Source organism: Procambarus clarkii, chromosome 81, assembly GCF_040958095.1.
Source record: "Procambarus clarkii isolate CNS0578487 chromosome 81, FALCON_Pclarkii_2.0, whole genome shotgun sequence".
Classification (NCBI taxonomy): Eukaryota; Metazoa; Arthropoda; class Malacostraca; order Decapoda; family Cambaridae; genus Procambarus; species Procambarus clarkii.
In genome coordinates this window covers 24932060-24946651 of record NC_091230.1, presented here as the reverse complement: position 1 = coordinate 24946651, position 14592 = coordinate 24932060, and the positions used below count along the sequence as shown (strand labels likewise).

The 14592-nt window shown below is 39.0% G+C and overlaps 2 protein-coding genes across 4 annotated transcripts in view; both read right to left on the bottom strand.

Annotated features, from left to right (window-relative positions):
- Positions 1-14592, bottom strand: part of LOC138358007 (uncharacterized) — a 149507-nt gene that overhangs the window by 51610 nt on the left and 83305 nt on the right. The window lies entirely within an intron of this gene.
- On the bottom strand, positions 1625-14399 carry LOC123773186 (cytochrome P450 2L1). Of its 2 annotated transcripts, XM_045766786.2 has the most exons (11): positions 14269-14399; positions 11589-11698; positions 10867-10960; positions 10585-10718; positions 8494-8712; positions 7701-7897; positions 7018-7129; positions 5223-5403; positions 4621-4738; positions 3694-3838; positions 1625-2870 (listed from the first exon to the last, which is right to left on the bottom strand). In XM_045766786.2, exons 2-11 carry the CDS (start codon positions 11674-11676, stop codon positions 2689-2691), a joined length of 1470 nt encoding a protein of 489 aa, XP_045622742.1. In that variant the 5' UTR covers positions 11677-11698; positions 14269-14399; the 3' UTR covers positions 1625-2688. The 2 variants fall into 2 exon arrangements, with proteins under 2 accessions (XP_045622742.1, XP_069171544.1); XM_069315443.1 differs by lacking the exons at positions 10585-10718; positions 14269-14399.

The window sequence follows — 14592 nt, the reverse complement described above, 5'->3', positions numbered from 1 at the left end:
CCGAGAGCCACTCTCTCTCCAGTGACCTCGACGAGGTCACTGGAGAAAGTGGCTCTCGAAGGTAAATAAATGGCCCTCGAAGAGAGTAGCCGGCGGCTTGTCAAAGGTACCCCTATTAGTCATGATGATTTTATCGAGCTGAATTTTGAAATGCAGCAGCTTATTTTTTTTACATTTATGTGGGTTTATAGCTGTGGGTAAAATAGCATTTTCTATTTCCGCGCTACATTGTGGCTTGTTAAACATGAAAGTGTTTCTCCTTGTTTGTGTTACATCTGACCTTTTAAAGACATGGTCAGGATCAATAGCCTTATAATTGTTCAGTATTTTAAAAGTTTCGATGAGATGAGTCCTGTCTTGTCTGGTTTGCGTTGTTAGTCTTGTGGCCCTCAATTAAAGTCTACTTAGTTCAGGAATGATTTTTGCCGCACGGTGCTGAACTTTCTCCAAAGCAGGTATGGCTTTCTGAAAATGAGATCTACATGCTTGGATATAAGCATGATACAGGTATAAGCATATATTTCAGTTGCCCGAAACGCTATGCGTACTAGTGGCTTTAGGTATTGTATGTACTATCTCTATCTTTAAATCAAACAAAATATTTGTGCTGTAACTCTGCAACTATGTATGTACTTTTCCTAAATAAATTATTATTATTATAATAATTCCCCCTTTTAAAACCCTAAACATGCTAAATATATACTCACTCCACATATTCTCTTGTGGTATTTACTTACAAAACCCTATTCCTAGATTCTAATCCTGAGTTGAAACTCTTCCTAGATAAATGTAATAGAACCCATGAGCATCAGACTAGAAATAAATATATCTTTAATTAATATTCTTATAGATGCTTTAATTAATATGCTTGACTTGATACATGCAGCTCGTTCTTGACAAAAGTGAGCACCCATAGGTCTATTTCTTGACCTGTATAAGGCATTTGAAACCATTAACTTAATAAATAACCTTCTCAAACTGTATCACTATGGAATCAGGAGTCACTCTCTTCAATACGTTCGACCTTACCTCAGTGACAGGCACCAGTATGTTAATGTGAACGATGCTACGTCTCCCACACTGTCAATCAACACTAGCCTTCGGAAACCGTGTTACATATTGTTTGGAAACAAGTCCACCAATTACATTAAATGTTGACCAAACCACACACACTAGAAAGTGAAGGGACGACGACGTTTCGGTCTGTCCTGGACCATTCTCAAGTCGATTGTGAATGTTAATGTTTAATCACATTAAACTAACAATTAACGCTGCCCAAATTGAGAGCAAAGTAGATGGGAAATTCCTGGATGTTCACATTTGCAACAAGCTGAATTTCTTTGTCATATATAAAATATAACAAAAATGTATCTAAATATTACTCTAAAATTCGATACTATGTATCTTGCTCTACCTTAGTAACACTATTATTCATTCTTCTATCCATATCTCACCTACGGTATCTGCGCCCGAGGATTTACAACCCATAATTACCCCTCGACCTCTAATTACTTATAATAAATCAAATTTTCAAATTTTTCCAGCTAGGGAACCCCCATTACATTAACAACAAAATCCAGGAATCCTCTGAGTATGAAAGACAGGTGGTAATAAAATCATCATGTATTCTCATTGTAATCTTTATTTACATAATTTGTTAACTTTATGGTATACTATACAATTCCACAAAATAGTCCGGTACAATAAAAAATTTTTTTATATGGCTGATCACAATCAACCATATAAAATTGTATAGAATTAATCGTATATAATTGTAGTAATGGTATATAATTAATGTATAATTATAAATTTAATCAAATCGAGACAATTTAACAATAAATATGGAAGTTTTACTTCCATATTTATTTACATAAAGGAATTTAAATATGCTTTCCAGAAAAAAAGATACAATTGGTTTTTCTTGCATACGAACAATTTTTGCTTTTGAAAGATTTTTTGAAAGATTGAGATATATGACACATACCAAGGAACGTGGCATATATATTATTGTTGTGTGTTATTAATGTGTGGCCAAGTACAGTGGCCAGTACCCAGTGAAGAAGTCCGACTTTTCATACCGGATTTAATCTTTGTCCCAGCAGGACGTGTTTGATATCGTGCTTATATATAAAATATGAAAGTAATTCGACTTTCATTAAGCGTTCACAACGAGGCTGTAGAAAGTAGATTTTCTTACAACAGAGCAAACTGACTGGACCACCACTGCACTTCCATACCTTTCCTTCAGGTATGGAAGTACACATTATAATGTTAAATCATGTTCATAATGATAACTCAAAATATAAGATATCGGTAATATAATTTTAAAATATACTTGGAACACAAAAGTGGGCTATGTGCAGGCCGGCGTGAGCCAACTGGCAGTGTATGACAATACAGTTAAAATAATCGCAACATATACACAGTACAGTACCTATAATTCACTCGCCTCAAGCAAATACATTTATCTTAGCATTTTCTCCACGATCACTGCTAGACACCCAACCCACAAATTATTAAAAAAAAATGAATTGATGACCATTAACACGTTACACGGCTGGATAATAGTCAGAGACGGACCGAAACGCCGTCAATTTTTCATTTTCAGATTTGCAGGTTAGGCTAGATGAGGTTAGGTTAGGTCAGGTGTGTAATATTCAGCCACGTTATTGTGACTCATTGCCTTGCCTACTTTCTGATGGCAATGACAATATCTTGATCTTTTGCAAACTGTATAAATGGAATAGAATCGGGTTGCAAGTCGATTTGCTTGTTGGGAAGTGGAGAAAAGGTGAAGTTCTGGAGCAGTGCTGCCGAGAAGATGAACATCTCCATCCGGGCCAAGGCCTCCCCCAGGCACTGCCGCCGACCTAGCGACAAATTTGATATGTAATTATTAGAATTACAAATTATGCCAGAATTATGGAAAATATAAAAAAGAATATAAGAGTTAAAAACAAGTAATCTGTACCCCAGCTTATTCAGTTTCAGTCATGACATATGCCCTAATATAACCAACAACTATTTTTTTTTTATTTGAGATATATACAAGAGTTGTTACATTCTTGTACAGCCACTAGTACGCGTAGCGTTTCGGGCAAGTCCTTAATCCTATGGTCCCTGGAATACGATCCCCTGCCGCGAAGAACCGTTTTTTCATCCAAGTACACATTTTACTGTTGCGTTAAACAGAGGCTACAGTTAAGGAATTGCGCCCAGTAAATCCTCCCCGGCCAGGATACGAACCCATGACATAGCGCTCGCGGAACGCCAGGCGAGTGTCTTACCACTACACCACGGAGACTGTGTAGTGGTAAGACACTCGCCTGGCGTTCCGCGAGCGGAAACTAATCAAACTAAACTAATCAAACTAAAGCTTGATTAGCTATCCAAGTCAAGATATCTGCACAATAAAACAAGCACATTTTTATATATAGATTAAGTTCATAGTAGAAGGGGAAAGGAGCTATCAGGAGAAAGCACCAAGCCATTACGACTATATAGCCCTTAGAAGGGATCAGGATGAGGATTTGGGATGGGACGGAGGGGGGGGGGGAGACGAATGGTGCTCAACCACTTGGACGGTCGGGGATTTAACGCTGACCGTCTCAATACTGACATCTCAATATATTTATGTTGTAACTGCAAACTCGAGGTCCGACTACATAATGCCAGAAGGAAGAGCAAGCCTACCTATTCCAAATGGGAAGAAACCCTCTTTCTGGGAAACAAACTTTCCATCGTTATCCAGGAAGCGGTCAGGATTGAACTGTTTAGGGTCTTGCCAGTAGTTGGGATCCTCATGGCATATCACAGAACACCCCAGGAAAGTCGTGCCCTGTAATAAGGTTAAAAAGATAAACTTATATCTTATAGTTACCAATTCAGTCAAATAAGATTTACAGTTGCCAATAAATTTATGTTTCCTTTATATTTGTCATTAGTGTGTGTGTGTGTGTGTGTGTGTGTGTGTGTGTGTGTGTGTGTGTGTGTGTGTGTGTGTGTGTGTGTGTGTGTGTGTGTGTGTGTGTGTAATTACCTAAGTATAGTTACAGGATGAGAGCTACGCTCGTGGTGTCCCATCTTCCCAGTACTCTTTGTCGTATAACGCTTTGAAACTACTGACGGTTTTGGCCTCCACCACTTCCCACTTAACTTGTTCCAACCGTCTACCATTCTGTTTGCAAAAGAAAAGTTTCTGATATCTTTTCGGTACCTTTGTTTCCTTAGTTTGAACTTACAGTAAGAACTCTTAGAGAGAGAACTCTTGTTCTCTAAAGTTGCAGTTTTAAAATATTCTTCGTTGTCAATATTGTCAATTCATTTTACTATTTTGTACGTAGTGATCATATCATCTCTTTTTCTTTTATCTTCTAGCTTTTGGTATATTTAATGTGTGCAACCTCTTCTCGTAGCTTTTGTTTTTCAGTTTCGGAAGCTATTTAGCTACATGTCTTTGTACCTTTTCTAGCTTAGTGATGTGCAATAACCAAGAGGCATCTGTACTATGCCAAAACTCAAAGGTTACTTAGAATGCCTCAGTAGGTCAATCCAAGAATATTAGAGCCACTGTGAAAGGCTCAAGAGCAACAGAGGACTCTGGAGACGCCAGCAACTAACCTTTGGTAACAGGTAACCTCCAATCTCTATGTCCTTTGTGACATAATGGCCCACACTAAATGGGATCAAAGATGATATCCGAAGAACTTCATGAATCACAGCCTCCAAGTACTGGAGTCTGGAATTAAAACAAAAAAATTATATTATATATATATATATATATATATATATATATATATATATATATAAAGATTTGTAACATTTAACAGGATGTGACAATTGAATTTTCATACTACTTTACCTTACAAACTCCGTAGCCTACTAATAAAAAACTATAGAGTCACTATACTACACAGTGGTACTTCATATATTTCAGTGAAAAACCCTTTTCATCGACATTTCTGTGATGTGAAGCATTAGACATCTTATTTCACACATCACTGTATCCGCCCACTACCCCTGTCTCTTCCTCTCCTTCCTTCTACCCTTAATACTCTTGGTTCAGTTGTCCTTCTGATCTATAAAGGTCTCAATTTTGCCTCAGGAGGCCTGGTTGAGGACAGGGCCGCGGGGACGCTAAGTCCCGAAATCATCTCAAGATAACCTCAAGATAACATAGACACAGCAAAAAAAAAAAAAACGTGAATTAGATCAACACCTACTGTGATTTTTCATTGTGTGAAGGCAATTTGTCTCTGGGAACTGCATTATCGATCTCTCTCTGCACACGTTGCTGGACCTCAGGGTAGGCAGCCATATACAAACATATCCATCGCAGCATGCTGGAACTGGTATCAAATCCCGCAGAAAACAAATCGAATATATTTCTTGTCAGGTCCTCTTCTGATGAAAGAAATTTGTCTACTTCAGTTTCTGAATACTGTAATGAATATACTACAACATGCTGCTACTACATCCAAACTCCAAAACTATAAGCCCCAAAACACCCAAAATCCAAAAAGATTTATATATATCAAGTATTAAATGTAATGATAGGTACTTTTTACTGTAGGGGTTCAGAGATCCCCCATAGCTTATAAACAGGTGTAGCCAAGCCTCAAGAACACTAATTTAATACTGTAGCCTAATTTAAGCTCTTTACCTTAATATTCCATATAAATCACTAAGGTTGAACATTAATGAACCTAACTTTTCTTGTGCGTTTAAGTGCAACTACACGAATCCTTCACAATCAACTTAATGAAAACCTCTTAAACATTAGTTTTTTCTAACATGACTTTAAAATTTATTAAACTTACTGTTTCCTTTTATGTATCTTTCATATTTGCACACGGATCTTTAAATCATGCATATTTGCACCTTTAAATCTAAAATTTAAACATTCCAATCTTACAGTTTAATGGCATGTATATGTAATAAAAGCTTTAACTGTGGTGGCCAGCAAGGTTAGCCTGCATGATGCTGCGTGAAATGATCAAGTTTCATGACCATGTTTGTCGGTGAAGCAAAACACTAGGCCAAATAAAGAGCCAGACTGACTGATACATACCAAAACATTGGAGCAAACAATGACAAATGGATTTGAATGAGGACAGATGCCATGACATGGAAATGTGGAGTGACAACAGGTTGTACAGATACTACAAGCTCTAACCAAACACTTAAGAAATCAACACGGAAAGAGATTTTAGGAGTGGTAATGAAAACTTATTTACCACTTAAAGACTATACGTAAGCAAAAGAGTCAAAGAATCTTATGTACTATTAGCAAATCTAAAGATTACATTCAAGTGCATGACTGATGAAATGCTCAAGCTATTAACCAATTACTTATGTATATATTAACACGTTGTACTGAATGGGGTGAGAATAGCTTGAGCTACCTCATCCCTTTGTGTGTATTTTACCTCAATAAACTTATTTCAATTTCAATTTCAATTTCAATTACTTGAGTCTCTAATCAGAAAATGCGTGTATGTGGTGCTCCTATCTTAAGACAAAAACAAAACGTTGTGAAAATAGGTAAGATCCAAGGACATACACTGGGAATGATGATCCACAGAATTGAAAGAGAAAAGCTATGATGCCAAGGTTGGAAAAGAGAAAGAGGTGACATGATTACTACATTTAAGATAGTGAAATAGCGCGAAACAATTGACAAGGAAAACTTCGTCATTAGGTAAAAGAAAGGAGATGGTTTTATTTGCCAATACCAATAGCATGCAGTGTCACCGGATCATCCTCTAAAACACTGTCATTGACTGTCACAACACCATAATTAATTTGGATGACAGATCTTATCCTCAACAACATATTTAAAAACAGTTTAAGGGTTAATGTACCATAATACCGTCTTCACAATATAATTAAATGTAAAAATGTATGGTACTCCATATCCCTCTCGTATCATCACATGATAAATTATTGAGCTCACAAATTAAAATTAATGTAGCAATAAAATGTAAAGACAATTTTAAAATAAAGAGCAAAACATACCGCTGAAAAAGGCCGCGATATCACTCTTCTTACTCATCTCAAGAAGGTATTCATCAATGAGGTCACGAGGGTTGTTGGGGTCCAATTTAGCCTTGTGAGATTCAATAGTTTTCTGATCAGAACAAAATACAATTGGATAAGTTGCAGTACATGTTAGAGTACTTGTGACACGTTATGGCAGGATTAACAATTACTGTTAATTACATGTTAATTAATTATTTACATTATTCTCAGACTCGAGAGACTGCATGCCATTGATAGTGGTGGTCATAGAACTATGAGTTTCATTCAATATTTATCTGTATTTATCTGAGGGCCACCATCTCCATCGGGGGGACAGGAATCTAGGGGCTTGTCAACGGTCCCCTCCCATTATTCCTGGACCTTTTTCTTAAGTTTAAGTAATGCGTGGCTATATTTACACAACGAAGACACCAGGAAACAATAATGTAACTACGGGGAAACTTGCTGGAAAGCCATAGTGTCTGAAGGAAGGCGAAGAGAAGACCCAACACACGTGCAAGTGTATTATTATTATTCTAAACCAAATTGTTAAATGACACCTACATCCTTTATCAAGGCGCTGTAATTCAGAATTAACCTATAACAAAATGAAACAGTGTATGGAAGCCCATATATTCTTATGCTTCACCCTGTCAAAATAGCACTGCACCCATACTCACCCCCGTCAATTGAAAGGCTTTCCTTTTAATCTCTTCTATCAAATCAGTTCTAAGGAGTTTTCTTGTGAGAAAACCAGGCAGATAATTTAGTATAGGAAAGCACTCTGGCAACATAAAAGCAGTGGTGTCTTCTTGCAAGCTTTTTATGAGCTTGATAAAGGTATGAATCTCCTCGTCATTCAGATCATAGCGACAACCTAAGGAGATAATCAAATAATATTAGTAGTATGCCTGATTAAGTGACTGCTTAAAATAAGTAAAACTTTTTAATATTAATATAAATTAGCCTAGATTTCCTTGTTTCAGGTACAGTACTAGAATGCATCAAGCATGCATAAATTATTGCTCTTATAATGTAAGCTTTCTATGCTTCTATTTTCTTAGTATTAGTGTTAGGAAGAGCAATCTAGTTACCAAAATTCACTGTAAAGAAACTCAAGTAATTACTGAAGGACTTATTTTCTACAACGTTCCGTTCCATTCTCGAACACCTTCAGGTAAAGAATGAATACATAAAATGCAATTTTGGATTAAATACACTTTTAGAAGGGGAGAAGTTGTGTGGGTTGAGGAGAAGGGTCCTAGGAATATGGGACAAAATTACTAAAAATACACCAACTTAAAAATTTAAAACTAAAATGCATTTTTATTAATTGTAATTTTTTCGTTATAATGTTTACACATGATTAGGTTAATAAAATAATATCAAGTTAAAGTCATCTCTGGTTCACCCTCATTACCAACTCATGTCTACCTATTTACTGCTAGGTGAAAGAGATTACATTTAACCTACCTGCCACAAGTTGCCAGATGACATTGAGAGCTGCAATGTTAACAGACTGAGGAATTGGAGTTTCTTTGCCGTCATACTTTTTAAAATCATTGACCAGCATCACTGCCTCCTCCTGTATGGCACTATCCAAGTAAGACTTGCCCATTCCAAGATCTCTCAAGTTACGCAACAAGAATCTACGCACATTCTGCCAGCGTTGTCCATTTGAAAATATCACACCTGGTTGTAGATAAACAAAAATATTATAGCACACAAAACCGCTAAAATAAAATATAAATACATATGTATACATTTTTTTTGTATCGCCTTTTGCCCTTGTCTAGATCTTATTATATATATATAAGTACATGTCAAACTAAGAACAATTACAGAGCAAATTTATATGTAGTTGCAAAGTTAAGGAATATAACTAATTTTAAAAATGTATTTAATGGGAAAGACAAAAATTGGGCATCAAATTTTAATGAAATAATAATTTTTTAATTATTATTCGGTTGATCTGAGCAAGTGGTCTATATGGGTCCCACACACTCTCTCCACCCACCATGACAGTGACCTGTTCACCCATCAGTCTTCGTGGCGTAGTAGTAAAACACTCGCTCGGCGTTTCGCAAGCGCTTTGGCCTGGGTTCGAATCCTGGCCGGGGAGGATTTACTTGGCGCTAATCCTTAATTGTAGCCTCTGTTCACCCACCAGCACATAGGTACCTGGTTGTTAAACGATTTGGCGGGTCGTATTTTGGGGAAAAAATAGAATTAAGGACTTGCCCGAAACGCTACACATGCTAGTGGCTGTATAAGAATGAAAGAACTCTTGTATATAAATAAATACAAATAAACTATAAAAAGGCAAGCAGAAATCTCCCACAAAAGCACCAGTAAGAGCCGTGGAAGCGATTCCGCCGAGATCCCAATACCAGACAGAGCCTCATGCAGGCAAAAAGTAGCAGGAAAAATAAGAGCAGAGCCACACGCACTCAGCCAGCCAGAGCCACAGAATAAGTACCTCGTCCTGGAGGCTAACCAACTCATGGATGCCATAGCAGGAGGGTAGGATAGCCTTCAGCCAAGACTCTTGGTCAAGTGAATGGAACCTTGACACTGCATACAAAACATGACACCTTTCCTTAGCAGAGTACAGACGGCTGAAATAGGAGTAGACAGCAAAATCATTCAAACGGACTTCTAAAAGTGGAATATGTCTTCTTGCGAATTACGTCTGAATTTGGCCGTTTGCCCGTATGACCGAAAATGGACGTAATTTGAAAATGAAAAATAACTGAAAATCAATTTTGGATTTTTTCCCAAAACAGTAAGTTAAGGGACCTCTGGTATGTTAGGAGGGCAGGATGTTCTCCTACCGCTTCAAAACGTCATGAAAACCGTTAATTGAAAGTTTCCTCACCTAAACTACCCGAGTAAGCCAGAGGACTTAAACAGAAAACGGGATAGTACGTCACTTTCGTGAGCCGATTTCATTTCAAATTACGTCCATTTTTGGCCATAGCGCACATACGAGCGAACAGCGACGTTATTTTAAGAGGACGGGTTAAATACATCGCTCGCAGGTTAGGAGAGTTCCAGATAAGCCCAACACAACATCATGAAGCATATGTACGAACAATTTAGGCAACGCCTCACCAGCCACAGAGAAAATCTCCAGAGATGTAACAAAATATCTGCCTACAGCTGCCAGAGGAGACTGAGCAATAGAGAGAAACCTGGATACAAGTCCCCAAAACGTGACATCATGAGAGGGTCGCACTGACCCCTGGCAGTATTTGCTGTACCGCTGAGAGAGCAGGACCAAGTCTGAGTAAGTCTGAGGCTTGCATAGAAACTCGCTTCTCAGAACCATATTTAAGTGATTTAGCTCACCCTGAGTGCGGTTCAACATACTCTACAGATAAAGAAGACAAGAATAATTTCATCGTTAAGTTTTATTATATTTATTGTTAGAAACTAAACATTGAAGGAAAATTGTTGAGTTACTCCACGTTGTCAAATATGTCATTTTGGGTATAATTTACATGTCAGATGGGGAAGGTACAGATGGTAGAGGAGAAAAGGTATAGACAGGATGCTACAAACCTGCTTCTCTACCGTCAGAGAGGTAATGAAAGCTTTTATAGTGAGGACGGTCACTACATTCCGTCTTCAAGAATGCTTCCTTTGCAAGCTTGAAGTTGCAGATGAAAGTAATTGTTATACTTGCCATCTTTATTCTGCAATTAAGAAATGTTTGTTTACATTTATTCTCATAGGAAAAATCTGAGCTATAACCCCCATTCTTCCCTAAACCCCCCTGTCCTTCCCCAATAGTAAAATCAGTTAACTCTCTTAAACAACAGCAGGATCACATTGTTCGCTCACCTGAAGACGTCACCAAATTTTCTATGTAGTTCACGGGCATCGTCTGCTACCATGACTTGCTTTATACTGCCAATGATGGGTAAACAAAAGGGTCCTGAAAGATCAAAAGTGAAATGTAATGAAACGCTCTTTCCTGGTGAATGACTCAGCAGCACATCGGTGCCTACTCTATGTTAGAGGAATCAGGTCTCTCGGAGCCACACTGATCTACGAGAAGCAAGCATCAGAATTTGACTCTATGAGGAATGACGTTTTAGAGATCATAAATCTGCCCAAAACTGAAGAAAAAACTCCAGAAAGTTTAAGCATAATAGAACAAGCAATTCTTTGAAATAACGGAGTCATGAGGCAAATAAGGCTACGGATCATTGTTGTGGGCAAACAACTCTAGTCTTAATGTTCTCGGTTGTCGCCAGAAGGTGGCGCAGGTCACCTGGCCTACCCCCAACTGCCCTCAAAACCACCAGTAATGAACCACAAAATCCCAATGGGAAAAAAAAGGATATTTGGTAGGAACTGGGAGCTATTTAGGGTCCTACCAACAAAGGACACTGCTTTGTTGGTAGGATGCTGTACCAACAAAATTGTAGAATGTACTACATTCAACTAGATTTTTGGGACGGCCCCTTAAGTGTCTCCTCTATGCCGACTTTATCACATAGGTTTGATTAATGGAAAAGTGCCATTTTTTTCCCATGTGCACTTAGTCTACTGTGACTCACCTGGAGGCAGCTTCTGATCTGAACTGTTCTGCCAATAATATATCACTAAGGCAGCTAGAAACACCAAGAGCAGAACCTCAGTAATCATCTTGGCACACTTTTCCTGAGATCTGTAAAGTTAAACAAAAAGACATAAAATATAACACAGTTTAGTGTTACAATGCCCCATTCAAGAGGTGGACATGTGTATAAACTGTATGAATTTACCAGTCAATTTTAAACTTCATTACAGAAGAATAAAGACAAAGTATTGTCGATGGTAATACAGTCCTTGTGGCACAGTGGTAACATGCTCGCCCCAGCAATTTTAACTGTGTTCGAGCACTGGGCAGGATTGATTGTTGTCTGTTTACCAATCTTTAAATATTCGCCCCTGTTCACCCAGCAGTAATTAGGTACCTGGATATAAACCAATTTGTGGGTCATGGTCCAGTTGGGTGAGGCTTTAAATACGAATTAATATTATTAAACTTTATGGGCCTTGGTTAAGTTAGGCTAAGTTGCGACGTGTCAGGAAAGCTGTTTTACTAATCAATAAGGTCGATTTACGTATTTGAAATGTTTTAAGAGCCAAAATGTTCGTTTAACGAGCCATGAGTGCCGTTTATATAAACGGCACTCTGAAATAACTGAAAATCTTACGAATGAACGTGTTAAGCACTTACGAACGTGTACATCTTTCCTCAATCTTTGAAGGCTTTGGTTACATTTATTAAACAGTTTACAAGCATGAAAACTTGCCAATCAACTGTTATTATTGTTATAAACAGCCTCCTGGTGCTTCGGAGCTCATTAACTGTTTAATAATAGCAAGCTATTCATGTGGTTTTCCGATCCAAGAAATCAGTTCTGAGAATCAGGCGAGGTCAACTTGCAAATAGTAAATCCAATATGAGTTATTTATTTTTATTGTTGTATTTATTTATATATACAAGAGTTTTTACATTCTTGTTCAGCCACCAGCACCCGTAGCGTTTCGGGCAAGTCCTTAATCCTAATTTTCCCCGGAATACGACCCGCCAAATCGTTTAACAACCAGGTACCCATTCACCGCTGGGAGAACAGAGGCTACAGTTAAGGATTGGCGCCAAGTAAATCCTTCCCGACCAGGATACAAACCCAGGCCAAAGCACTTGCGAAGCGCCGATCGAGTGTTTTACCACTGCGCCACGGAGACTACATACTTAGCTCGCTAAGTGTGCTTTGAGTTAAGAAAATCATACTGTGTACTAAAAAGACCGTTTAAGTCCGAACTAAAAAGTCCGTTTTACGAACCATTATTGCTATATTGTGTAAAATCACAATAACATAATATATCTATGAGAAAATCCTTGGAGCAGGACGGTGAGATTGAACCAGCGTCCTGGGTAATCCCAAGACACGCCTTAACTCATGGACTGATTAGCATTTAGTTCAGTTTAGCCCAACCATTCCCCACTCCCCTGTCCCCTCGTCCTCCCAACCATTCCCTACTCCCCCGTCCCCTCTTCCCTCGTCCTCCCAACCATTCCCCACTCCCCCGTCCCCTCGCCTTAATCTATGGATATGGGCCCCATACTCATTTTAGCATTTGATATGCTAAAAGTTACACAACCTGGAGTCTGCTCGAACCTCCTAGGGTTCTACTACGCATATTTCTCTCACACTACAGGGCCTGACGGCTGAGTACAGGGGCATGACGGCCGAGTGGACAGCGCTCGGAATTCGTAGTCGTAGGGTCCGGGGATCTATTCTTGGCAGAGGCGGAAACAGATGGGCAGTTTTTTTCACCCTGATGCCCCTGTACGCCTAGCAGTAAACAGGTACCTGGGAGTTAGACAGCTGCTATGGGCTGCTTCCTGGATGTGTGTGGAAAAAATAATAAAAACAGTTGATTGATTGACAGTTGAGAGGCGGGCCCAAAGAGCCAGAGTTCAACCCCCGGCAACCACAACTAGATGAGTACAACTAGGTGAGTACACACGGTCCCAGGATGCAGCACCTATCAAACCTCTCAGGTATCTATTTACTACTAGGTGAATAGATGTATCAGATGAAAAAAACTTATTCGTGTATTACTGTTTGCTCTGCGCCTGGGTGCGCATATGTAGTGGCCAGCCAGAGGCTTAGGGGCCCCGCGCAGGAATATCCCTGCAAAAAAATAAAGTATATAGTGAGTGATTGTGTTGCCAGCCTGGCTAACTTGTAAGTGGTGGGAGGGAGTGGGATGGGGCTGGCGTGTGGGCGAGCAGCCGCCCTCTCCTGTTGCCACCACACAAAATGATGCACTGCAAACGTGAACTATTTTTATGGGAACAACAGTACATATTTTGTACATTTTATGCACAGTAGTTATATCAACCCATAGGTTGATATATTTTCAATTCTGACTATAGTGTACTGATTTGGTTCTTATGACCTATATAGCCATACTGTGGGCGATAGTGGGCCCCCACCCATCTTGTGGGCGATAGTGGGCCCCCACCCATCTTGTGGGTGATAGTTGGCCCCACATCCATCTTGTGGGCGATAGTGGGCCCCCACCCATCCCATGAGCAGCAGTAAATAACGTTACATACGCACATAATGGGCTCAGGAAATGAAGTCCCCAAATTCATTAGTCAAGCAAGTTCCAATCCTTGACGGTAATCAAGCAAGTTATATATAAATATGTATATCGAGAGCGAGTCTAAGGATTTACTTATGTTTCGGTGGGTGAGAGGAGTTGTACCCTTCCCCAACACTGTCCAAAGAGTAACTAAACCCCTTGCAGCCCGTGACACCCGTCGCCTCCCGGAGTCTGCCGCTAATCACTGTGACTAAGCATATTACTGCCCCCCGCAACTCTTCTATATGTTCTCAACAAAACAACTCTAATTTATGCTAATTTTGTCCCGGAAGGCTAGTTGATTAGGCTGCAACCCGTCCTCTCGTATAGCACAGCGCAGTTTTTGGCCTTTTCGATCGTCAAAATGCGATGTACTTAAAGATCACAACGATTTGCATAATTGACGTGATGTCCCGT